At 40.1% G+C, this 27,741-nt stretch overlaps 2 protein-coding genes across 2 annotated transcripts; both read right to left on the reverse strand.

Annotated features, from left to right (window-relative positions):
- Nucleotides 1–795: 795 nt before the first annotated feature.
- On the reverse strand, nt 796–16,879 carry vegfba (vascular endothelial growth factor Ba). Its single transcript, XM_031735719.2, has 8 exons — nt 15,887–16,879; nt 10,973–11,024; nt 10,685–10,881; nt 10,528–10,601; nt 10,388–10,423; nt 4,050–4,136; nt 2,245–2,526; nt 796–1,827 (listed from the first exon to the last, which is right to left on the reverse strand). The coding sequence occupies exons 1-8, from the start codon at nt 15,962–15,964 to the stop codon at nt 1,806–1,808; spliced, it is 828 nt and encodes a 275-aa protein (XP_031591579.1). The 5' UTR covers nt 15,965–16,879; the 3' UTR covers nt 796–1,805.
- Nucleotides 16,880–20,009: 3,130 nt separating this feature from the next.
- Nucleotides 20,010–26,362, reverse strand: dnajc4 (DnaJ (Hsp40) homolog, subfamily C, member 4). Its single transcript, XM_031748268.2, has 8 exons — nt 26,289–26,362; nt 25,773–25,837; nt 23,870–23,993; nt 23,643–23,733; nt 23,108–23,289; nt 21,501–21,668; nt 21,019–21,105; nt 20,010–20,925 (listed from the first exon to the last, which is right to left on the reverse strand). Exons 3-8 carry the CDS (start codon nt 23,959–23,961, stop codon nt 20,829–20,831), a joined length of 717 nt encoding a protein of 238 aa, XP_031604128.1. The 5' UTR covers nt 23,962–23,993; nt 25,773–25,837; nt 26,289–26,362; the 3' UTR covers nt 20,010–20,828.
- Between the last annotated feature and the right edge of the window lie 1,379 nt (nt 26,363–27,741).

The following is a 27,741-nucleotide window of genomic DNA, read 5'->3' on the forward strand; positions in this document are numbered from 1 at the left end:
CCACTTTGGGCCATCAGAGCTCAGGGATTTAGCTCTTCACAATGACTGACAAGCTGCCCAAGACCTCGTCCTTTCTGAAGCAAGCATGGTTCAAATCCCTGTTCCCACCCAACAGCAATGAACCAACATGGAGTTAGACCGAGAGATTCAGTCAGAATATAAACAAGTTATGTTCCAGCTGAATAACACTCTTTCCATCCTGGCCCTAACGCGCAACAACAACAGCCGTGTTTTCCTTTCACTGCACTGGGGACGGATATTTGCTTGGTTTCTCTGTGTTGCCGACAACATTGCCCCACTGACTGTTTGAATTACACATTATGATGTACGGTCTCTGCACCCATCTCTTCCGTGCGAGTTTTGTATGTGTGAGACTCACACATTTGTGGCCCGTGTGAATCGTCTCTGTTTCAATCCAATACATTTGGGTATTAGCTGGCCACCCAGTGTGACAGATGCGGAAAGGATTAAAGATGAACACACAAAAAAACAAAAAACAAAGAAAACTTCTGCAATATAGAATATCTTTCAAATCAACTCAACAGAATTATAATAACATATAAAACAGAGGCAAGTAATACAATACTCAGTGAAGACTTTGCAGTAAATTGCAAATAAACAACTCACATATATTTGCACACTTGGTGTTGCACAAACAAAAGCTTATGGCTACCTGCATTCAATTCACATTGCGTGTGTGTGTGTGTGTGTGTGTGTGTGTGTGTGTGCTCTGAAGCTGTGTCTGTATGTGAGTGTGTGTGTGCGTGTGTGTCATCTGTGTTCCTGGTATTATAAGTGTGAATCTGTGTGTGTGTGTGTGTGTGTGTGTGTGTGTGTGTGTGTGTGTGTGTGTGTGTGCGAAGCAGTGGACAGCCGCCAGGCCTCATTATTGTCATTCTCCTCACTGCCTCAAAGAGAGGCAAAGAGAGGCGATGCGGCTCCTTTCAATCGAGGAACCGAGGAAAGACGGAGACAAAAGGCCGAAATTAAACAAATGCTGGAAAGCGGCTTGGAGAGCCAGCTTTGAATAAAAGGGAGCGCGGCTGCACGGTTAACCCATCTGGGTCTTTCACTGGGGAGACCACACAGATATACTCCATCCCAGCATTCAGCTAAACTATAGGTCCACGCACACTGGGGTGCCAGTTCATGTGCATGTCCTATGTCACTCTTGTATGTCTGTTGTATGTGTGTATGTGCCCATCAGTAATCTGTTGCTGTTGTTTCCTTAATCCTCTGCAAAATACTGGCCTCGACCTAACCCTGGAATCCGTCATGTGCAGTTTCCTTGAGAGGACACCTGTGTAAGACTCCTCCTCTGCATCCGCGTTGTTCTCATGGAGTATAATCGCTCTCATTTCCACTGTTCTCTTGTGTTTACAAGTTTAATTGCAGGTGAAAGGAACTTCCCGGAGTCTGGCCTCCCCTGCAGGCTTGTGTACACCGAGAAAGATTTTGTGTGTCTATTCCCATGCCTCTCAAAGTTGCCACTTCCATCCTCCAATGATTGGATGTGTTTTGCGACGCTACGTGTCAGCACACGCCATGTACATGCAGACTGATAGAATCTTTCCCACAGAAGCACGGAGGCGGAAAGATGTTTGCACACAGCAGATGTATGCAGTGATGATGAACTTGTTGCTTTACTGGAGCTCTGCTGCAGGTTCTTCTGTGTGCTTCCCCTCGGTTTGAGACGCCGCCTTTCCAAGTGTCTGTATGGTCTATGGCACTGATGCTGAGGGTGGGCGATGAATCGACAGGGATTTGGTGGAGAGATGGAGGCGAAAAGAATGTGGGCGGACACATCAAGTCCTCATGGCTTCACACCTAGAGCAGTAAACAATTAAAAGAGGAAGGTTTCAGCGCGAAATCTTTCCTGACAGGATTCAGTCTGACATGTGAGTGTGGATATAAAGCCAGCATGTACATTTTTTAATATTTTGTTTGTTTAAAACAACTTCTCTGTCAAATATACCCACATAAGGAGCTATCTGGGATTAAGAATCTTTTTCAAAGTCGTTTAAACATCTGTATACATTCAAATTTCAGCTGCTCTGAGATAAGCTTTGATACAGCAATAAATGCTAATTCTAAATTTCTAAAGGGCTGCTTCTTTGGAGCGATGCACATCCCATGTATCTTCTGTGTATTATCCACATATTGTGTCTAAATTGCTATCATGTATGATAAGGAAAACTTTTATTGTTAGGTGTTTTGTTTGAAAAAAAAAAAAACGGGACTGACTTGCAGCGACGAGGGTTGAGCTTTCGGCCTTTTTGGCTGCAGGTTTCAGCTGTGACGGTGCAGCGGCACTGGCATGTCGTCGCATCCAAGGCCCACTTCCTCCGTCGGCATGGGCGACAACGGGTCGTAGGAGAGGGGGAAGGAGAAGGAGAAGGAGAAGGAGAAGGAGAAGGAGAAGGAGAGGGGGATGGGAAGGAAATGGTGGAGGGAGCGATATTGGTGGGAAGCAGTGATGGTGGTGGAGGAGAAGATGTGGCAGAAGGAACTGGAGGAGCATGGATTCTGCATGGAAGAGGGATTTAGCAAAAGCATGGTTAGATCCTGAATTGATTAATTCACTGTTTAAGGAAAGCCAGCTAACACGTGGCAGACTAAAATGTTTTCCATGTTTGCTCATTACCATTAAACACCAACGGAATTTTTTTTAGTTTTGTTCAGTTTTCACCATTAAAAGCTTGGACTGATTAAAAATGTCCCTAATGGCAGTTTTGGATGATACATTAGAGACATTAGAGGCATTTAGTCATCTTTAAAAACCATGAGAAGTCCCTCTCGTTGTGCAAACATCAAGAGATCATCAAACAACATTCTCTGAAGGCCATAAATGTCTGCACAAAATTTCATGACAGAGATATTTCAGTCCAGACCAAAGCTGTCCAGACTGAAATATCTCAGGCTTGTTTGAACATGCACATTGCCAGTCTGAAACTAACCCACACAATGGAGTGTGTGGGAGGTGTATGACTAATGTGGGCAAAAGTTTCCTAAGCTGCCAACAAACTTTCTCCTCTTTCTGTTCATCTGCCCGTTACCATGGCTTTGTTCGTATAGGAGGCTTTCAGTTAACTCCTCTAGACGCCCTGAACTTTCCCTCTCTGAAGTCTCACTTTGAGAAAGTTGCCTGCATCACTTGGTCCATTAACAGGCGCTGCTTCTGCCTCTGTTTTCCCGGGAGGATGGCGGCCTTAATGAAGTTACTTAATGAGGCAGAGAGGGCTCATCTTTGTTTCCGTCTTGGTGACCACGCCTGTCGCTGGCAGGGACAGAGGAGGTAGGATTTGCAAGCAAATTACACAGATTTCACCCCTGCCAAAGTTCGAACAAAGCCTGTTTTGAATGATGGATGGGTGCAGAGAGACATCACACCAAAGCTGAGCCACCTCTGGCCCCCAGAGGCCGGAAATGACTGACAGCAAAGTGAAGGGGAAGGAGATGAAAAAGAGTCGAGAGGAAAACATTAACAACTCTTTTATCCTTCATTAATGGAAGCCAACCTATATATATATATATATATATATATATATATATATATATATATATATATATATATATATATATATATATATATATATATATATATATATATATATATATATATATATATATATATATATATATATATATATATATATATATATATATATATATATATATATATATATATATATATATATATATATATATATATATATATATATATATATATATATATATATATATAGATATTTATTTATAAATAAATACTGGCTAAATACTGTTTTGATTATGGCAGTTGTGGTGTTCACCAGTGTGTGTGAGAGACCTTGACTGCGCAGCTGTAAAACAAATTGTCCTTCAGGAATAATGTAGACCAGATAACCCAGTTTTCCTCTAATCCAAACATTCACAGTGAGGCTGAGAGTATCCGGAAAACACACCGACACACACAAGTAACGCCTGCTTAAACCTTGCATTTTGAACAAAAACAAGTTAATGACAGTAAATTTGAGTTAAAAAAAAAAGTGAACACTGAATATTAAACATACGCAGCTCTGGTAGCTCCAGTTGTCTTCTGTTGGGACTTCCTCCCTCTCTCCTTTTTCTTGCCTTTTCTTGCTGGCTTCAGAAAGGCCCTGGGAGCACCAAACAAACAAAATGTCACACACGGACAGGAGTTAATGTCAAACGAACAGTTTTCAGTTATGGAATCTTTTGGAAGAACAAGCACCAAAATAAGTCATCTTATAACTAATGAGTGAACATCCTGAACTTGTCCTTAGATGAACTGCACGCCTCTTTGAATGTTTCATAACTTTTTATAATGTTGATCTGTTCCTTTATCTGACAGTCTGGGATATGAAGATGCCCATTTACAATGTGGGTCATTTTAATTGATATTTAACTGATATTGATCATTCTTCACATAATTGTTATTTTATCAAAAAACATTTGTGGTATTGTCCTTTTCATTTCCCTAATTATTTAGTGACCTGCATTCGGGTTAAGTATTGATGTGATGTTCAGATTCTCATTACACTGTCGTGTTTCAGGAGAGAGGACCCAAATGTGCGATGCTGCAGAGGAAGAACTGCACAAAATATGTGAAAAGCAAGCTAAAATAACATAGAAGTAAACTAGACTAAATGAATATATAAATTTATATATACAAAAGTCTAACCAGAGACAGGAAACAGCTGGGAAATGTCACACAAGTGAAACTAATTAACAAAGGTCAAGATAATTAGAGGATAGAGGATACAAGACATAAAAGAAAACATGGTAATAGAGACTGGGGAACAGGCAGGAACAGAAAGACAAGAATGAAAAAGAGACGGAAACATTTTGAGCCTAGAACTTTACCAGAACATAAGACCATCAAAGGTTTTCCATGAGAAAAAATTAAAAAATAACACTCAGTGTCACTAGATAGATAAATATGTCATTGAAACCAAATTCCTTAACTTCACTTTCCAACAACTTTCCAAACAATCCTTATTTATTTAGCATTCGCCAAAAGAGACATGTAAGTGCCTTTCTGTTAAGCCCAACGTTCTTCTGATTGGCTGCCTCTCACAAACACAAGGTTTAAAAAGCGGGTGGGTGGAGCTACTGGGCTCAAAGCCAGAGCTGCGTGCCCAACATTACAGAATTAAAGATATCTCCTCTCTATGACATAGGAAGGGGTATTAGGACCACATTAAGAACAATTTTTTTTTATTATCAACTATTTTGAGAACAAAGTCAAAATTTCGAGATTAAAGTCGTAATTCTATTTTGAGAAAAACATCAAAGCTGTATTTCAAGAAAAAAGTCAAAATGTGGATATTGCAGTTGTATTTTCAAGACAAACTAAAATGGCTTCTGATGGTTGTAATGGACAGATCCAAGGTTATTGATGGTTACACCCTCGTGCAATAAAGAGGATGTACTTATCACAAGACGGCTCATCAATTTGTTTGACTAACTAAGGCGTTTTGCAGAGGGTACAGCAGGCGCGGTAGTTTGTACTGAAACAACAATGGACTTTTTTCTCAAAATGATCAACAATACTTTTTCTTAATGTGGCCCTAATATTCTGTCACATAGTGACATCACATAGACCCAAGACTTAAAAAAATGTCTGAAACAGGGAGTTTAGAGCAGTCTGAAGGTCAAATGTGCTGTTAACAAGGGGAGAGAGAGAGAGCGAGAGAGAGTAATGGATAATAGGTCCGCTTTGATATGTTTAATATGAACTGCAGTTTAACATCGGTCAATGCTTTTCAAAAAGCCTGCAGGTGCTAAATAATTATTTATATTTACTGCACCATTTTGCAATTCTAAGAACCTTTATAGATTTCTGTTAATACACAATAATTCAGAGTTAATCGTTTTAAAACTCAACAGGCTATCTGACAGCCAGAGTTAAAAGGTCTTCAGATTGTCTGCTGAGGTTGATCCGGTGTTATTAGACACTAAGGAGGTTTTGCTATTGTGTCAGTTTGTTTCTTTTTTTTATTAGTCAAAAATGTATGAACAGATTTGTTCATACAGATTTGTACAAGGCAATCACTTGTTGGAAAGACTTACCTGGATAAATAAAGGATTATACACTCTCCAGAAAATATCTAATCGGCCAATCTGATGGCTGTAACCCACTGCATTTAAACTGACGTTGAAGCAAGATGATTTAAGTCAGTCTGAATGTGGCACGATTATTGGTGCCAGATGGACGGGTCTGAGTATTTCACAAACTGTTGATGTACTGGGATTTTACCACAAAATTATCTCTAGGCTTCACAGAGAACAAACCAAAAAAGGGAATATTTCCAGAGAAAAAAAATCCAATTCTCTGGGTGAAAATGCATTGTTGATGACAGAGATCAGAGGAGAATGGCCAAACTGCTTCAAGCAGAAGGGAACAGCAAGTCAATTAACCACTTATCATGACCAAAGGTATGAGGTCTGATGAGTTTTGACTTCTGCTGCCACATTCAGATGATGTGGTATAAGCATCATGGATCCATCCCGCCTTCTATCAACACTTCAGACTGCTGGTGGTTTAATGGTGCGCAGGATATTTTCTTGGCACACTTTAGACCCTCTAGCACCAGTTAAACGTTGTTTAAACACCACAGCCTAACTGACGATTGTGGCTCACCATGTCCATCCTTTATGAACACATAGCACCTGTCTGCTAATATCCACTTCCAGCAAGATAACACACTATGTAACAAAGCTCAAATCATTTCAAATGATTCTTTTGAACGGTGACTTGTACTCAAATGACCTGGACAGTCACCTGATCTCAATCCAATAGAGCACCTTTAGACGTGATGGAACGTGAGGTTTACATCATGGATGTGCAGCAGAAACTCTGCACCAACTGTGTGATGCTGTCATGCCACAAACAGTTAAGGCAGTGAATCTGAATCTGAATCTGAAAGCTATACTTAATAAAGTGTCTAATTAGTGTGTGTGAAGTCAATCCTGATCCAGATCTAAATCCAGGAACCTTCTGAGACACTCTCTGGTCTTGCAGAATTGGACCTTCAGCATATCTTCAAACATGAGCATACTTTTGCCTCGCTAACTGACCTCACATGTATGACTTATACATGACTGTCCTGTATCTGGGTCCTCTTCTTTTGTAAATTGTCACTGTTCCAATACGGTGCTGGTGGTATCTCAGCAGTGTTTTGAAACCATAACTGGTTTACAAAGAAACAGATCAGTAAATGGACAACACCAGTAATCACTGTTTACTCTCCCTACACTTCATGACATAAACAAAACAATTAATTAGTTCAGACTCTCAGTGCAGGGTGAGAAAATGTCACTGTCACTCTACTGTCAACTGATAACCAGTTTTTATCATTTTGAGTGTCCAGCATTCACTGAGCGCAATCTAATCCACTTTAATGTGGACTGGTGGCTTCAATAAAGTGCATCTACAGCTCTGTAGAGTTTTTTTCCAACTTCAACTCATCTCTGTTCCAGTCCCATCTGTTATATTAAACCATATCCAATTATGGGCACTGTACCATGTTTACCAGCTTAGCCCTGACATTATTAACAGACTCTGTTGCCTCTGCTGCTGCTGTTGTTGTTTTTGGAGTTCTAATTTACTATTAGGGATGCGTGACTCTCCTCCGTCAGCCTGTGAGAGACCACATGGCAGGGGAGATAAAATCATCGCTATGGTGACAACAGGATGCCAGCCATCCCAGGGGATGCTGGGAGAGAGTCACACAGATGCTAACTCTTTCAGCATCACATGAAAGAACTCGTATGTATTAACACAAAGCACGGAACATATAAAATGTCACAAAAACAGAGTCAAACAGGCACATAACCTGTAACTTTAAAGGTTCAGAAAACTGTATGCACCCACCCACACACACATACATTGGAATCCTTTATTTATGTTCACATCCTAACAGGAAGCAGCAGGACATAAACATTAAAGATGCAATCATATGACTGTGGCTGGACCTGCACACAAACAAGAAGCAGAGATCGAGCAGAAATGCTCCTTTCACAGCGTCCAGCTGTCAGTCGCAGCTGACACTGGCCCTGCGTGCTGGACAGAAAGGCGTCTTTATTTTTGTCATTAACATAAAGAGAAATTTTCTCCAATCACCAAGCAGATACAGGATCTTTATTGCACTAATGTGTTTTTGCTTCAAACCTAGCGTCCACAGTACTCTTACTCTCTTCTAAAAGAGAGACTGCTGAAGACGCTGTTTGGCTTTGAAAGCTCCGGGATTACTTAGTAGTCTGCACGGAGAGGAAAAGCAGACTTTTAGAAATAATGACACCCACATTCACTGGCTGACTGGGTCTTGTTAGTCACCACATGTCCTCCCCAACCCTGTCACATGACCCTGTTCTGTAAGAAAACAAGGACAGGGGTTGGGTAATAAATTACAAACCCATACCATGTAATCACAATGTCCCTGGATTGATCCCCCCACCAATCTCCTGAAGTACGATATTTCCTGCCTGGTGTATTAAAGGCCCTCTGCAGCAGCAGAAAATCATTGCATTAATGGAACAAAGTCAGTGCACCCACATTTACATGCAGAAGACTTGTACTATCCAAAGTGTCACAACATTTCACTGAACTACAGCTGCTGATAATTAGCGATGATATGCTGCAACGAGCTGACACATGCAAGGCCTGACTGATTCAGCTCCATTCGTCCATCCATTCCTGTTTTCCCAACTGCTTATCCACATTAGCATCCCAGCTGGTTCCACCGTGGACGCGTCTGCAGTCTTATCACAGAGATGCTTAAAGAAACACATCTATACCAGTTTAGAATCATCAATTAATCTGACGGCATGTCTTTGGACTGTGGGAGGAAGTCACTGCAGGCACAGGGAGAACATCCACACAGAAGACCCGCAGCAGGCCTTTATCTCTCTGAGATGACATTGCTTACCACTGCACCACCATGATTCCCAGCATGTGGGAACTGCCCATACAAAAACAAAGTCACAGATTTAAAAAAAAAAAAAATGTTTATATTAACTACATTTTTTCTTGATTGTTGACCTTCCAAATAACTGTAAGAGGTTTATTTACTCTTTCTAAAAGTAAAGATTTTATACCTATTACATTTTCATCTTACTTTGATTTTATTCTCCTTTTTTTTATGGTGTCACTGTAAAACTTACATCTAAACTGATACACAAATTTCTTAAAATTCAAGAACAATTAAACATTTTCTAATTAACTTTTAAAAAGTTAATTTATCAATCATGTTTAACTTAAATTACATTCATTTTTCAAATTAATTTAATGAACAGTTAACATTTTTTGCTTTAAATGATTTTTACTGCATGTATTTAGCCTTTTAAGCCTTTTGTAATCCTTTAAAACTAACTTTTTAATTACTCGTTTCTGGAGTGAATGTTGCATGGGTATTACAGCACAACATTTCACCACCAAAACAAAAACCAGTGAACTTTTGAATTTAAAAAACAAACAAAAACAAAACAAAACAAAACAAAAAAACCAGACTCAAATCACATTTTAATTCAATTTCAACCTCTATGGCAATGTTCCATTCAGACAGCTTTTTAAGACCACTATTCTGTGGAAAATTACTCAGTGGGTAAACATGAGTTCATGGTTGAAATGGGGTTAAATTCCAGTCTTTGTAGGAGCCTAAAAACACATTTCATCTTTCACTATTCAACCAAATTTAGGCATAAAGGAATGCTTTTTTTTTTTTAAATGATTGTGCTCGACCACATTCATCCTAAAAAACATCAGTCATGGATGTCTGGTGCTTAGTGGGAGACAAATGAGCCTTCCTGACCAGCATGCCTCTGGACACAATTGTGAAGTGAGGCCCAAAAATCTGGAGTTAATGAGTTAATGTAGCCCAGTCAGGGTGCTTCCAGCAGCTATAGGTGTGAGCGACTATGTCAGTGCTCTTAAACTGGATTAACCCAGTCCGGGTGTCATGTGACGTGCTCTTTGAATTCTTGAGCAACATGTTCATTCTTCGCCATTCATAACTGTTGCTTTGAAAGCAAACACTGGTGTTTCGAGGACATTAATGAGGTGAATAAGGACATTTGTTGCATAGCACAGGCGAGATATTTTGCTGCGATTTTGGAGTTTTGTAGCAAGTAGAAGTTTTCATGTAAAGAACTGAGCACTTCTTTTAAAGGCTGTTCAGTAGCCTATAGCTACTTGGGTTTAATCAAGAAGACCTTTTCTTGTAATGGAAATACCGGTCCGACTACCAGCTACTCATTATTAAGATAATCAGCAGAATTTTAAGTAGATCATCAGTGCAGAGCCTGGACATGGGGTTTGATGTTATCACGAGCAGAAGAGCTCAGAATAAAATCCAGAAACACAGAGATAAAGATTGGAGTTCTTTACCTTGATGTAGGTGTAGGCTGGAGGTGTTCCTTTAACCTGCACACAAATTTAATAATTGCCATTGTAAAAGTGTATGAAAGGTCAGTGGAGCAGCATTATCCAGTATGCGCCTGAACCTCAGATGGGTAGGTTTTTATTACCTGCAATCACATTGGCTGTGCTCGATGAAGGGCAGCTCAGTGAGCTCGTGCTTCATAAAGGACGTCCTCATCAGCTGCACACAGGTCAGAAGAAAGTAAGTGCGTATTTATCATCTGAGCAGACTTCCTGTATGTGTGTGCGCGTGTGCGTGTGTACCTCCATGGTAACTGTGTGTGTGAGCGTGGGTACACACTCGAAAGCCTCGTCAGCACAGCAGCCGCCACATCGCCTCACCGACACGCAAGACGGGATGAAGAGGCTGTGGGTCTCACCCGGAAACTCCCGCCAAACCTCTACCAGAGTGTCTCGAGGCTCGCAGCCGCTCCGCGAGTACACCTCCAACCACCGTCGCACTTGTGGAGAGACAAGGACAAACAGTGTGTTTTATTTGTTCTACTCTTTCACCTCCGTGACGCCTGAGTTTATGTAGAAACATAAACATACCTTCTCGACCTTCTCTGGATTTGGGGGAGTCGGCAGGGCGCCAGTGAGCAAGCTGGAGAGAGGTAGCAACAAACTCAGTCATACAATGAGTGGTTTCATTTCAGTTTTAAATAAAATAGAAAAGTAATAAGCTAAAAAGACACTAAATGAACTAATTTGTATACGGTTGGTAGGATAAAATACCAAAATATCCACTTATATCCTTTAATTTACAGGGTGAATCTGAGCTATATGTAATTATGTCAACCTAAAAAACAAGTTCATGGATTGCTTAAGTTCACATTTTATCTATTACATCAGACTTAATGTGAAATTTATCTCCCAAATTTGTCCACCAAGATAAAAAACACATATTGGCTGTTACTGATCAACTAAACAGCATTTATTTGACTCTCCAGCTATTATCTGCAACCTCTTGCTTGACACTGTTGTAAAAGTGTGCTGGTGCAGATCAACAGATCAAAGCATTTCCCGTTAATGAACACCACAATATTTCACACCTGGAGTTTGAGTGTGACAAGTTCAATAAAGCGTGGAGGTAAATAACAGGAAGAAAGCGAAATCGCTGAACTTTGATACAGAGATACCTTTGAAGGAGGGTACGAGCTGTGTCTCTCCTCTGTTAGAGAGCAGTTTCTGTGTGGGTGAGGTCTCTTGGTGTGTTTGGCTGCAAGTTGTATGTTTATGATCAAATTTCATGCATATTTTTTACCTGGATGATGGAGATGCTAAAACCTGATCAAAGCTTTGGAGATTGATCTAAATATCAATGAAATACTTTGTTGTCCTCTCCCACTTCTCTTCAAATTCCCTCATGATATCCATTTCTGGAAATTTACGTGTCTATGTTACACTCAGAGCCTGTCCTGAATCAAACCCAATGCCCTATTTTGTGTCTTTTAAGCAAAGCGATGCAAAGGAGCACAAAAAATAACACAAGTTCCTCTCTTTTTCATGCCCTCTCTCTCTCTCAGGTTTTGACTTTGTTGTTTTTGTGTTATGTTGCTGACAAACAGACTAATCAGACCTCACCTGTCACCTTAACACTGTGCTTTTACTGCAATGTAATTTAAATATTTTTGCAAGAGGTGAAAACACTAGAACATCTGACTGATGAACTCTATATCCTGCAGCTTAACTCTGGTAGATATTGTGCTTCTTCCTCATCTCAACCATTCATTTTGCAGTTATAATTTTATAGTACTTACAAATTTCCATTAATAGTCTAAAAAATATAAAGTGTTATTAAATATTAAACCAGCGCTTCTCAACCTGTTTGACATAAATAAATAAGGATCTTATTGTGGTTCTGCAGATGTTCATGACTTTTATCAGTTCCACATGAACTCATTCAAAAACCTGAGCAATAAAATATTTATGCTTCTCACGACCTCTCAGACTAACCTCATGAGCATTTGAAGGGGCCCGGTGCTGATTGGGAACTAATGGACTGAGCAGCTTCAACACAAAAAAGGGTCCTGGCAAGAAGGGTACTGATAGAGCCTATCCACTACCAAACCCCATGCACTATTTTGCAGTTTTGAAGAAAGTGTAGCAAAAGAAGCAAAGTTTTCATGAGTTCTTGCTTTGCTCATGCTCCACCTACATCTGTGTTGGGTTTTATGTAATTTGGCTTGGTTGTTTTTGCATAATTGTGCTGACAAAACAGACTAATCAGATCTTATCTGTCATCTTAACAAGGGATAAATATAGCAAGCACTTTTAATGAAGTACTTTTATTATATTGTAAAGGATTTTTTTGTGCCTCTCATAAACACACATGAGAAGAACCTGCATTTTATGGCACTCTCCTTGTATCAAGGCCACTTGAAAGGGAATGTAGACTTTGTCCAGTTGACCCCCTTTTACTGATCCACCCCCTTATACACACATGGGTTAGGCCCACATTGATTGAACAGTGTTGATTTATGCTGGGGCCATTTTGTGAGCACTATGAGCTGAAGTAAATGTGTCCTCTCTGTATCATTCTTAGAGAGGAGTCTAAGATTAACTCCCTTTGGCAGCTATATCTGCACAGAGCTGGCACACACACACACTGACACACACACTCCTGAGTGCCAGCCCAAAGCCATCTGCACCGGCACTGCCTGTCTGTCTAACACATCTAACTCCCTGTGCACACTGTACAGATGGGCCATGTGTACGTGTGTGAAAAAGGCCCTGCCCTTGAGCTAACCACCATCTCTCCTACACTGAGCTTCATCACCGCAGGAGGAGCAGGATGACCCCCTTTTTAAATAAGCTGTCAGGGAGGCAGACAGCATGAAGGCGGAGAGCCATGGCGGTGAGATGGGCTGTGAGCAGGTGAAGAGGCTCTCCGAGTGCACACTGGTGTCCGCTATGTAGTGTCTAGGATGACGAATGCGTAAAACATGCAGTTTAGAGCAGCACTGCAGAGTCAGGGTTGGATCCACTTCAGAGCACTGCCTGTTCCTGATACGAGCCTCCAGACATAAATAAAAAAAAACAGCATGGGCAGGTGCTGCTATATGTGTAGGTGGGAAAATGAGCCCATATGCCACATCGAGGGACAAGCCAGTGCAATCAGTGAGAATTTCTTATGAATGATTTCTATACTAACTCTTCCCCCATAACAGCTGGGATAGGCTCCAGCCCCCTCACAACCCTGACTCTTATTACTTCACACACACTATAAGAAATTGATCATTTTTAGGCTCTCAGACTGAAAAAAGCCCTTCAATATATTCTTGTTTTTTTAGATAGCACTTGGGACGACATCTGAAATGCACTGGTGTTATGTTAATGACTTAAAAAAATACTTTGACAGATAATAGTGAGATTATAATTTTTGCACTGCAAGCCACCACTGTATATTTATTAGTTAAGATGTAATTAAAGTGCAGACTTTAATATCTATGTCAAAGGGTTGAACAAAAATGTATAAAAAGTTTACAAGCAGTTATCTTAGTGCTAGTTTTCAGTGCTCATTACGACTAGCTTAAGTGACTCCCCTTGTCTCTTGCAGCTGTCTCTTTGTAATTCCTTCTGCCTTTAGTTTTGTCTTCAGCAAGTTAAATATATGTTCAGTCAGGGTCAGATCTGTTGATGTGTTTGACTCCACTTCTTTCTTTTTTTTTACCCTCAAACTGCTGGGTGTTTCTATGTCCACTGTAAACATCTGACTGAATCGGAGCAGACAGTATTTCCCTAAACACTTCATAATTCATTCAACGACTTCTGTGTACTGTCACATCATCTATAAAAACAAGTGATCCACTGGCACTGAAAGCAATGCATGTTCATGCCATCACAGTGCCTCCACTGTGTTTGACAGATGTTGCATGCTTCAGATCATTTGGAGCCCTTCCAAATCTTCTTCTCACGTGCTGTCAAAGCGCTGGCTTGTTTGCAATGAGCCCTCTTTATTTCCTCTTGTGAAGTCTTTAGTAAACTGATGATAATGACATGCCTTCCTTCTGAAAACTGTTCTGCACTTTTCTACATGCTCTGCAGGCATTTCCTTTACTATGGAAAGGACCCCTGAGCATCCACTACTGCTTTCTCCTGTAGGCTTGTGTGTGTTTCCTTCTTAAAAAAAAAAAAATAAAAAAAATATCTCAGAATGAGCTTTTGATTTGGCCACTCCAGATGTTTCCACTGTCTCTTTTTAGGAATCGTTTTGTTTTAGCAGCCTAATGATGGCCTGGTTTACTCGCATTGAGAGATCCTGTGACCACATGTTGTGTCAAAAAGCAAATACCAAAACTTTCACTTCCTTAATTGATCCAGATTTAAGAAATGATGTAAGAAAAGAACAGGATCCATCTGGGTATAAAGCAGTTCCTGAATCAAAAAATGTAGATGTATATATTTTTAAATTAAAGCTGAGATGCTCTGCTTTAATAGCAATTACTTTAACCTTGATATCTATTGATAAACAGATAAAATAACTAAGAGTGGGTCAGTATTCACACACACACACACACACACACACACACACACACATGCTAATGGCCTATATGTATGAAAACATTACTAATGCCCTTCAGGTCAGCACAGTAAGCATGGAGCTACCTCATTAGCTTGGCCTTCCACTGGAAAGGCTAGATTGGATCAGGTCTGTCATCTGACCCAGCCTACGCACCCACAGTTCCAGCAACTGGCATCTCTTATTATTTATAAATATTCATTATTTCATTGCTGTAGGTTGGTAGTAAATGAATCCAGGAGATTCTTGCTCCCAGCCAAAATCATGTATAATTTATTTCTATAGATCAAAAAAGAGATCAGATGTGTTAATTAGGAATGTATGGTAGTACTGGTAGGCAGGGGTAACTTCGCTGTTCACTTTGTTCCCAGTCTTTATGTTAAGCTAATGGGCTTGGAGATGCATATAGTTCAACACATTGCACGGCTCCTTTAATAATAATGAGCTCACAAATTGATTTTTCTGGTCCACATGTCCTCCATCTTTTCTTCCCTAAAGGAAAAAGGGTTTCATTTGATGAATGAAGCTGACAGAAACGAAGCAACTGAGCTGCTGGAGGAGGATTTTCCACTACCTGGCAACTCAATCACTGTCCTTGTGAATGGCTTATAATTAATCGACCTAGCTTTAACAGGCCAAAGTGTGCAAAACAGTCAATACACTCACCAGAAAGCATGGTTTATATAAAGTATCACTGAATTATGATGGTGTGAGAGGAGACAATGAACCCGGATGTCACATTAAAGTAATTACTGAAAGCCACGGTTAATCTTGGAGGGTTTCGTTGTGTTTTTCTGCCACAGGACCAGAAGTGACAGGTGTCATTGACCCAGAGGATAACTTCCACAAGGTTACAACTTCCCACCAGGCTACAACAGACCAGGAATATATAGAAATATAGATATATAGATATACAGTAGGTCAAATGATCCATACATACATACCTTGGCGTGAGAAGTCGGTATTCTGGTGAGCAGCAGGAATTGAAACATTCCTAGAATAACTTGTAGCATAATCCCCATTGTGCAGGAGTCCAAGGGGCACGCAAAAAATATTTTTTGGACCAATCCAAAAAAAGAAGCTGGCTTGTCCTCCTTGCGTCGCCTCCGTGTCCGATTAAAGGCGCAGATATCCCGCTTTCACTCTCCAGTCTCCCTTCCCTGAAAGGACTCCCAGGGTGGCATCATCAGGGTCGTAACAATAACTTTATTGTGCCGCATTTTAGCTCGAATGATTTAGGACTCCGTTCTCTATATAAACTCTATGACAGTTAAATCCTCTATTAGTGAGACACTGTAGAGTGAAATGACCCTCCCTGCACAAACTGTGGCTTTCTTATAATGTTAAATGTGGCACCAAAGCAGCCAAATCCTGATCCTTTTTCCAGAAACTTGAAAGAACTTTAAAGTGATGCTTTCCTGCAGTGATTATGAGCACAGTCCGCCTCTTGGTTCGGCTCCCATAAAACCGGTCCGGGGGGTCCGGGGTGGCGTGACTGGGGGATCACACAGGCTACAGATTCCCGCTTAAACGTGGTGCGATCATCAAATCCTGTGTGTCTGAAGAAAGAAATCGCATCATCCAGCTATAGGACGTTAATCCGGAAAAGATCCGACGCCCTGGCCCGACGTGCAGAGGGTATGTGCCGCATATTCCTCTCCCCGGCTCGGTCACAGTCTCACCACACCGTCGCTCCTACTGAAAATGTGACGTTTCCCCTCCAGGCGCATCTTCCCGTTTTTTTTTTCCACTCCCCTTATAAATAAACCTAGAATAACATCCTCGGCTGCTGTGGCAGACAGCGTGACTACAGCAGAGCTGTCGGAGCGGAGATACAGGCAGGTCTGGAAAGGTAGACCTTCATTTCTTGCTGTGATCGGTTTCCTCGCTTCTTTTTGCCCTTGAGACGCACGCAGCGTAACCATTGCGCTGCCAACTTTTTCCAGACGGGATAGGCGCACTGCACACAGGTGGAGTGTCTCTATTGGTCCCACAGCGGGGGGTCAGGGGGCCTCCAGGGCCCTCTTCTAAGTGGGGAGCATGACTGAGGACACCAAGGTCGTGTCAGTGGCAGGGGACATATTTTAGTATTTACATGTGAATATGGAGGCTAAACAATAAGGGGATTACATTTTTAGAAAATGGTGATTGTTGTGCGCATCAGTTGAAGCATTTTTCTTAAAAGGGGGGACAGCTGTTCACTGGCTTTCTTACTTATCCATGAGAACGACTGTGATTTAAAGATGCCATCTTGTAACATGTAGCCCTATGAGAGTATACTTAAAACAGATTACTTTTTGCCAAATAAGAAGTGTTTAAACATCAAACTTTGATTCCTGGCAGTGTTTTTGACTTGTGAACACCTTGTTCTTTTTAGGAAATAGATCATGGTGACACAGTAATATCTAAATTCTTTATAACGTTTCTATTAATTGAACAACTTCCTTAAAATTACACTTTAGTGAAATGTTGTATTTAATCAAAGTAATGCCAATGATTTAAGAGTTCAGCTGGTGCACACTTGTCTGCAATCCAACACTACTGAGAGCAAAGAGCTGATGATTGATAAACATTCAGTTTAAACATAGAAGTTATTTACAAGGAATTCCTCAACAAGTCAACACGACCAAACGCTGCACAGTGACCCTGCGTGTAAACACAGACTGACACATCGCGGTAGGAATGCAGCTCAGGTGTTACTAATAATGCTGACGAATGATTTGTTCTATTCTCTTCAAATGTTCCACTGAGTCATGACAGTGAAGCAGCCAAATCAAAGTGAGCCATTATTCACTTTATTATTTACATATTTTCTGTCCATCCACTGTGAGAAGAAAATGACAAGGGGCATTTTTCAAATAAAAAGAGCCCAAAACAAAGTGTCAAGGAAAACTGATAAACTGTGGAAAGGTCTTGGGCCACACTTCATTTATTTATATTTTTTTGAGGAAATGCTAAAAAGGTGCAGTGATTTATGGAAACATCTGCAAACATACATGGAAATACAGTATATAAGACAAAAACAGAGTTTGTATAATTCTAACAAGCTTGAAAGTCAATATTTGGTTTGACCACCTTTATGCAGCCTTAACCTGAAGGCAACATTTCATGTCATTTCTTTAAGCCGTCTTCAGGAACGGTTCTCCAGGCTTATTGAAGGACATTCAGTGCTCTTCTTTGAACGTTGGCTGTCCTTTGCTCTGTTCTCTGTTAAGATGATCCCACACTGCTTCAATAATGCTGAGGTCTGGGCTCTGGGGAGGCCGATCCATGACTGTTAGTGTTCCTGTGTGTATTTTTCTATCCAGGTGCACTTTTACTGCACTGGCAGTGGGTTTGGAATGATTTCATGCTGAAAAATGAAGCAGCTGCCAATCAGACGCCTTCCAGTTGGTATTGCATCGTGGGTCCACATTGGACAATACTGTTCTCTATTCATAATTCCATTAATTTTGACAAGATCCCAAACACCACTGACTGAAATGGGGCCCTGAACCATGACAGAGCCTCCACCGTGTTTCACAAGATGGCTGTAGACCATCACTGTTGTACCTCTCTCCTGACTTCCTCCATACATCCTGACAATGACTGGATTAAAACAGAAATTTCAAATTATTTATTCATCTCTCCTTCAGACTTGTCACCCCTGATTTTCTGTCCAGTTCTGTGTAATTCCTCATACCTTAGCATTTTATCACCGTTTCCTTTCCTTAAGAATAGTTTCCCGACAGATACACTTTCACTCATTTCTGATGAGCTTTCAGTGAGCAGCAGAGGGATCAACTTCTTTAGTCCTCCACTTTTCCAGCTTTCCCAGATTGTTTAAGGACACACTGCACAACATGACAAGATTTGCCATGTTTTGAGTTAATAGCTTTTTGGGAATCACGTTGTTGGTGCAAAAATACTTTTCTTTGTCGTTGTCTGTTACGCGTACACACAACAGTGATTCATTCCTCAAGTTAGGTGCTTTATGCTTGACTCATAGGTCAGTGTTATGAATCTTAACAAAAAACAAAATGTTTCTCTGAAAAAAGTTGGGCACAAAGACTGGACTGAAAATCAGTGAAAAATCAGCCAATGTCCAAAGATAAACTTTGAAAGATCTTCAGAAAGAAACTATCTGCTTGGAAGCAAAATATTTATAAAAAAAAAAAAAAAAAGCTGCTCATGACTTTTGCACAGTAGTAGAGTTTGCTGATAATTAAAATCATAAAAACAATCAATTTTGATTCCAGGAGGTGGATCATTGTGGTTTGGGAGAAGTTTTCAGCCCCTCCCATCCAGCTAATCAATTAAAAAAAAATCTCCAAAGAGCATGTCACGCTTTTATTTCAGAGCATGATTTGACACAGTTTCTCTCCGCAGCTCATTAAACTAAAGATAAAAGTCAATTAAAACTGCATCCAGAGCTGTTTTCTTCTCTAGCAGGAAAACTCTTGAGCCTCATCTCCTATCAGTGTGTGTGTGAAGGCGTGCTGACACGAGGATCTCAGTCATTGTGGCGTGTTTGGGTTATGACAGCGTACTCACACGCCACATGAGGGTGAGGGTGTCTGAGAGCTATGCGGGGACACGGTATGTTATCTCCTGCTGACATTTCAGGGCAGGGGCCGCTGGTGACAAGAAAAGAGGGAAAAGGGGCGATATCCTTTCTTAAAAACAAACTTCACGCTGTAAATGCAGGGTTTTACACAGCCACACAATTCCTTTAAAAAAAAAAAGAAAAAGAAAGAAAGAATCCAAGCCTTGACTTCATAATGGGTGTCGCCTTTCCTGGATGATCACTGGAAATTTTTTCGTTTGTAAAAGCAAACATGCAAATAAACATAACTGCGTTGCTGTCTTCAAGGTTAAGTTTCAGTTAAAAATGTATGATTCACTTTCACTGACGTGATGGAAAACAAAGATCTGAGATAAATAATTATCTATTTGCATCATTACCCATTCTTCTCTGCTGCTCGTTAAAAGGTAACAGGAAACAAATGACACTATGAGAAGAAATGGTAATAAGCAAGACATTAAATAACAAAGAGCATTTAGAACCAAAGTGAAAGCAAGCGAAAGGACGGTTAATGAGGTCTTTTAATGCTTTCTCTCAGATGTCCCAAGAGGGACTCGATAAGGCAGCAAAAACATAAAACAATATAATATATAAAGACTGAAAGGCCAAAATGGTAAATGTTGGCTCACTTTATCTGTGTGATCTTTCCTTTAAATGCATTTCTCCATAATATTACAACAGTTTGCAATAAATAACTTACTCAGTGGCACTTTTTTCTCCAGATTTTCTGTGTCAAACAAATCAATATTTGTTGGCAGGAAGTGCAGAAAGTCCAAAAATCAAACACCTGTGAATATATATCAGGTGTGAACCAATTTAAACAGCAACGTCCACACTTGTGCGCTCAAAGACATTTTCTTTTAAAACAACATGAAACATTGGTGAAATAAGAGTCTCTCTCTTCACAACTTGATCAGCTGTCATGTTGCAATATTCACTGTCACATGTGAGTTCCAGATGCTGCACAGCTGTAACAGAAATGAGGCTGAGAACCATAAACAGCAAACAGCATGTTCCTGAGACTCCATTAGGGGCAGTTTGATAGAGCTCATTACGGCTCCTGTGGACAAACCGTGAACAGGTTTGGGAACAAACGAGTCCCATAAAATATAAAAGCTTATCCTGGTCAGCATCTTTGACCAGATGAACCCTCCCCCTGAACCACACCCACTCCCTGCAGATTTCAGGATCACATCTGAGGGCAGAAACAGGCGTGGAAACATGTTTAAAAAGGTCAGAAAATAAAACTTTATAATCTTAAAACTAACAAACAGCCAGCTTGGTCCGCCTGCTGGCATCACCGAGCACAGCTGAAGGATCTGCTACTTGTCGTCTCCAACGTCGGTGCGTTTGTATTTCTCTTTAAACTCGGCGTGCTTCTGACGCAGGATTTCCGTCTGTTTCTTAAAACCATTGACCCTGAGAAACCGCAAATGAAACAGCATCAGAATAACAAACGCATCATCAGAGAGAAGCAGGGGAAAAAAGGAATCTGAAGCTAAGTGCACTCACCTCGCCCTCTCTTTGGCTTCATTGTAAATTTCTATGATGATTCGGTCTTTCTCATCCATGAAGTTAGTGTGAACTTCTTCCAGTTTCCTGAAAGCATCAGAGGGAAGGAGACAATTCCCTTTTAGAGAGCTTAACCTAAGAACTCAGCAGGCGCTCTTTATTTATGGGTTTGTACAGCTGTTAGAGCAGCTCCTCACATCACAAAGAAGTGAATCTCAACAAACACATGTGGCACCAGGTCAGTGTGTGAAAGCAAACTCAAGGCCGCGAGTTGGGAGGTTGTGCCAACAGACACGTCCGCAACATTCCTCATTCATCTGGATGTGAATGAGCAGCAAATAAAAGGACACAGTGTGGACAACGAAGGACAGGATGTGAGCAAGAGGAAGTTTACCAAATGCACACCTCTTTCTAATATTTACAGTTTAAATTTCAATACAAAATGCTGAATGCTCAGTCGGTATCGTGTGTGGGGTTTTTACTTGAAGAGGACGGCGTGGGCTCCTATGCTGAGCATCATAGCGACGACACAATACGCCACCAGGCGGAAGTTCCTCCTCCTCCTCTTCTGCTTCTCCTCGGCCATCATCTCCGGAGCGTGAGGGTGACGAACCTGCTCCCAGTAACGGATGTTCTCATAGGCGTCCATGCTGATGGGAAAGGCATGAGAAGATTGACTAGTGACATCAGAAACAACGCTCAATGTAATAAGCACTTGTTGTAATAAGGTTTCTTATTTGATTTGCTGTTACACAAATCGTGTCTGAACTTCAAGAAACATGAAATATGACAAGTGCAGTGTGCATTACTGTATTTAGTTATGGTCATAGTCTGTATATAAAGGATGGAGCTTCCAAAAGCTCCAGGACTGCAAAGTAAATCCAAAGCAGATTTATTTTTCATGTCCACCAGGAGGGGACTCCTCTAGCTTCAAGTCCAGATGTATAGACGTTTATGAGCAAATGACCCTACTGATCTCTCACTCTCTGACCTCAGTAAACAATTTCCTAATGAGTTTATGAGCTCAATCTTAAGTTCAAATTCTTGAATACAACACAAAGTTCATTGTCTAAATTATTGGATGCTGTGAAGATGATTTCTCAACCATGGAAATAATTCTGCGATTTATTTGTCTTCTGTGGTCAGTGGACTCATTCGTTGCATAAATGCATCATGTATAATGTTGATTTGGCCACTGCTAAAGTTTTTCCTTTCTTGCTGAGCTGTTTATTTAGTTTAACTAGCAACACAAATTTATTTTTAACATCACAGTCTCCTTGGACTTCATACAGAGAGTTCCAGTGACCAGGTACTAAACATAATCTCAAAACTGCAGATCTTTTATGTGCTTATTTAGTCCCTGAATAACGAGAGAAAAGGCCTCATCTGGCCACAAAACTGCTTGTCAGTCAACTGTCTAACTACTTTAGATTCTCTGAAACTGTGGGACTGTGGATAGAAATGTCTGTAATTCAAGTGTAACACAAGTGTAGTTGTAAGACATGCTTTTTTACGGCATTAAATATCGGGGCAATTGAAAGTAAATTCCATGTTGCAAAAGTTGTAAATCAGTTGGCGTATATGATTTAAACATTGTCGTCCCCATTTTTTGTGCCTTTAGAAAGGAACTCCCAGAAATAGATATGCAACAGTCTCAGTCACAGATTCTCTGTTTCTATTCTAAATCTGTCCCTTGGTGCTTTAAGATGACCGCTGCTCTGGCCTGAAATTATATAAAAAAAGTGAATTTTTCAGATGTGCACTTCAACCTTAAACCTTTTCAGACATTGCCCGTCAGAGCTGTACATGAGAACATCAATGACGGTATCAGCTGTATCTGACATTAAACAGTCTTTACCCTGCGTGCTCCTCAGTATAGTCTGTGTGACATCCTGTTGAGCCCATGAAAGAGAATTGATTGAACACATCTGACGCTGACAATCTCCTGTTTTACTGTTATACATGTTAGAAACAACGAAGCTCCAAACACTGGGGTTCCTGTGTGAAATTTGCTGCTTTTAAAGATGACACTCTGTTAATGTAAAGTTCATAAGCAGGAACACACTAATGGATGTGGGTGAATCCTCACCTGCCTCTGTAGCTGGGGTCAGTGGAGGCAGATCTGAAGACTTGAGCACCACCATACGGCTGTCGTATTTTGAAGTCGTACTCCTTCCTACTCAGATCTTTGCTCAGCACCCTGTAGGCCTCGTTCAGCTGCACAAACTGGCTGTGCAGTGCCGGGTTTGACGGGTTGCTGTCTGGATGTAGCTGCACAATAAAGGGGACAGAGTCAGCGGCAAATTCTCCTCATGAAGCATGAAAAAAGAAAAGATCTGGTGCAGGTCAAATATGCAACCATTAACAACCGAAAAATGTTCTTACTTTTTATGACAAATAGATTTTTGTTTTGCACTTTGAGCCAAGCTTCTTTCTCACCCTTTAATGAGGCCAAAGCCACAAAGTAAACACACATACCCATCCTTATTTAAACTGGGAGCCACAGCTTGAAAACAAACAGTGAGGAAGCTCACTGTGGGAACAGTTAGCAAGCACAAAATGTGCTGTGCAAGGCTGCCCTCATGTGGCCAGATGTTTTATTTAAATCCAAATGGGAATGATACCTTCTTGGATTTGTCAAAAAACGCATTTTTGATTTCCTCCAACGTGGCATCAGATTTGACTCCCAGGAGGTCGTAGTAGGTTGCAGCTTTTCTGCAGTGAGAAAGCAAAGAACTCAAAACCAAGCAGGCACTCAGACCTGTTTAAACACAGAGTACACAAACACAATCATCAAGGTGTTCTCAGCAACTCCGCCTAAAACCTAAGGGCACACATTCACTTTGTCTACCTTTGCGTATAGCTCTGGGAGAACAGCCGCAGTCCACTCTTGCAACACCAAAAACAACTCTGGCACAGACGCAGCTGAGCCTCCAACTGCATGATGGAAATTTTTGGCGGTTCCACACAAGGACCTGAGCAGAGAGGAAAGATGAAACAGTGCAAAGAACCAAACCCAAGGCATTAAGTACCAAGTGGGCAGGCTCCAGATACTAAATTTAAATATGTTAAAGTTATATATGTGTAATTATGAAAAGGAAATAATGCTGGGTTTTATTTTCTCAAAGAAAAATTTTAGAAAAAGGAGGTCAAAAAACAAATTTTGGCTTCACAGTTTGGTTTATTACACAGTCGCCTAACACAAAAAAACCCTTGGTTTGAGACAGCCAGGAGTCACAAATCCCTTTGGGGTTGCAGCAGGAAGGGTAAAAATCTGCCAAATAAAACATGAGAGCTGAAGAAGCTTCTAAGGGACAAAGTTTTAACAAGTTTGTGTAAAAGTTTGTGTAAAAGTAACACCAAAAATCAGCATTTTATTAATTAAAAGTGAATAAATAACTGAAACAAATCCAGAGTATCACCGTTATGTGTATCTACAGCAGTTTCCAGGAATCAACAGAATCAGTTTTTTTATTATTATAAATCTCGACCTGGAACTGCCTCTGAAGATATTATTGATATGATATATCAGTAATAAAACATTGTGAGACATCTTAGATCAATGATAAAGTGCCGGTGATGCTAGAAGGAAAACAAACAAGGAGAAGTAGATTTTAGGCATTATGTAGCCCAGCACCAGAAGCAAATTTGAAATTGTATTGTATTGTTCCCCAAAGAAAACTCTACTTTTTATTATCTTCAACATTTTGATTCATATTCATTCTTCATATTCATCATCATACTTTTAATATATATATGTAGATCTATTTATTTTTATTAAGTTTAACAAAAACATTGCCTCACCTTCAATTTTTAGACTCCTTTTATATGAGATCGTCAGAGACTTATTTTAGTTACTGGTAAAGACGTCTACACTCACTTATCTCACCTGATCGTTGGGCAAACAACAGGATTGAGTTGACTATGTTGAGCACATGTTGAATGTCTCTATGAAATAAATGTTACGCCTAAAACCAAGGTTGGAAAACAGAAACAGCTGCAGACTGATGTCTTTGGTAACTGCCCATGATATTAATTAAGGAAACTATTGGCCTTGACCAAACACAGCCACATAACTACAAATCAGCCCAGGAAACCTTCAAAACAGCTCACATGAAGTCTTAGGAAAATGTCAAGGAAGACATACATTTTGGACTAACAGTATTTTTCTTTTAGTTTTACAGCTCATTCTACTGACAAAGACCTCCCCCACAGCCCTTCATACTGCACTAAAGTAATGAATAGACAAAAAATTAAATGACAGAAAAGCTCCTGTTTTTTCACTACTATAGAATTTTTATCATTATTATTATTTTATTTTATTTTGTTTGCTGTTGAAAAATATTCATCCAAACAATATTCCTGCTTATCTGGAGTACTCCAGTACTCCAGACTTCATTCTCTCCAGATACACTTCCCAGTTCCTCCTGGGAGATCCCAAGCCATTCCCAGACAAATGAAATATATAATCTCTCTAGCAGGGTCTAGGTCTACCCTGGGGTCTCTTTCCGGTTGGGTGTGCCTCCAAAGGGATGTGCCCAGGGGGTGTTCTAAATAATTGCCTGAAACACCTCAGATGGGTCCTATCAACAGGCAAAATATTCAATCCTAGTTTAGTTTTTATTAACCTGCACGTTAGTTATTTTTTCTTTAGTGGGTAATGTGTGGTACTAGTCAGTCACTAGCTTTGGTACTTGGTTTAGTTTTAGTTAACTACAACTTAGCTGCAAACTGCCTGTTTTCTCTGATTTTACCTTTCACTGTCTTCCCATTGAAAATGTCGACGTCAGCATCTGTCCCCTCATCTGTGGACACGTGACTGAGGACCAAAACAAAGGGATGAGGTGAATGACATGTTTTCAAAGGGATTAAACAACTAAAACAGGGGGCCATTCGACACTTTTCACAATCAGCTGAAAGGTCAAACACGACTTGTGCTTCACTTTGACCCACTCACGTTAACTACGCTCAACTGCTACAATGACAGCTGGCTTTGCACACCAGTTATTACGTGTAATGTTCACATCAGTGAAGCAGAAAAGCCGACTAACCACATCATGAGATTCAGTAGGAACACTTTGTTCTGCTATCAGAGAAGTGCTAATGCTAGCCGGTGTTAGCTCTAAACTGTTGAACTACGTCACCGATAGCTTGTTAAAAACTGTATAACTAGAGGCGTTTTAATAAATACGTAAAATTAAAGTCAAACACACTTTCAAATAAGGAGTGGTGTAGAAGTAGAGCTGACTAAAGGAGGAGAGGTGACATACCAGCGGAGCGCAGTTTCATAACATCGCAGAACTGCGGTGCATAGAGCCAACGTCGTTTAGTCTACAAAATAAGAGCGCGGGCCTTCAAAATAAAACCACCATCATTTTCGGAATTAAAGAGTAGCTGAGTGATGAACAATGATAAATAAAAAAAATAAAACATCAAAAAATAATAATTAAAATATTGGCAGTATTTTTAAAATGATTATATTATATATCTTCTTCAACATAACCAGCCTCGGGGGAGCCACCTGTTTATTGAGAGTCGGGTGGAACTAAATGTGGAGCAAAGAGTATTGCTGTGTCCAAATTCAGGGGTAGCATGCTTCGAAGGACCCGACCTACTTGGTCCACGTAGAGCGGGTCCTTCGAAGGCAGGGTAGGCCTGAAGTCAGCATGGATGGGTTGTAAAAATGTCACAAAACCGCATAACAGGGTTATTTTTGAGTTCACAAAAAAGCTAAATTATACAGATAAAGTGTATAGAATGTAAGTGTTTTCACAGCATATTAGTATATTTTACTTAAGCTTAATAATCAGAATAATGCTTTGATCTTTTCGAATAAATGAAATCATGCCTTTCTACTTAAACTGTTTATATTGTTCTCCACATTTTCCTTAACCAGACCAGACCCTTGTTCTGCAGGATTAACCTGAGTGTCCCAGTCCTGGACCGTTTTTTTTTCTAACCAACAGGATTCCAGGCCTGATTTTTGTTGATCTATTATGAATATTCTTGTTTCATTGTTATTGGTATTTACTTTATTCTCATTAAATAAATATCCATTTAAAATTGTTCAAAGTTAGCATTCTGTTCATACATATTGAAAATACCTGTAAATAAAATGAGTTCAGTGACAATTACTGTTTGTTTTAATTAATTTATTCATGACATAAAACTCTTAAACTAATGCAACACATAACAACGTAACAAATATATCCAAATAAATAAATGTACTTATGCATAACTCATTTTGGAACTAATCTTTCAAGTACTATATTGAAAACAGTGTGTCCATCCTTTCCCTGCTCTCTTGCACTCTCCTCTCCTTAGCCTCAGCCTCTCTTAGCCTCTCTCACTTCCATGTCGGAGTCATCTTTTTTAGAGGTCTGTGTAAGTTCAGGAGCTGTCTCTGTCGCCATTGTTTTAGTGTTGGTGACAGCGGTGTCCAGTTCTTCCGGTTGCTAGCGCCAAAGCGCAAAAACTTTAAAATGGACCCAGAAATGTTGCTCTGTTTTTTTGTAAATTTTTAATTCTCGAGGAGCTAGAAAAACCTTATCGTCGTCACCGCCATGTTTTGTACCTTAGGTTCATCAGAGACAATCATATCCAGGTAAAATAATTTCCTTTAATCTACACGCATTAAAATTAAAAATCATTAAAATCATGTTCATGTTGTAATGCCATTCATATCAGAATGGTATAAAATAAATTAAAATAAAATAAAATAGA

This window comes from Oreochromis aureus, linkage group 2, assembly GCF_013358895.1.
Source record: "Oreochromis aureus strain Israel breed Guangdong linkage group 2, ZZ_aureus, whole genome shotgun sequence".
Taxonomy (NCBI): domain Eukaryota; kingdom Metazoa; phylum Chordata; class Actinopteri; order Cichliformes; family Cichlidae; genus Oreochromis; species Oreochromis aureus.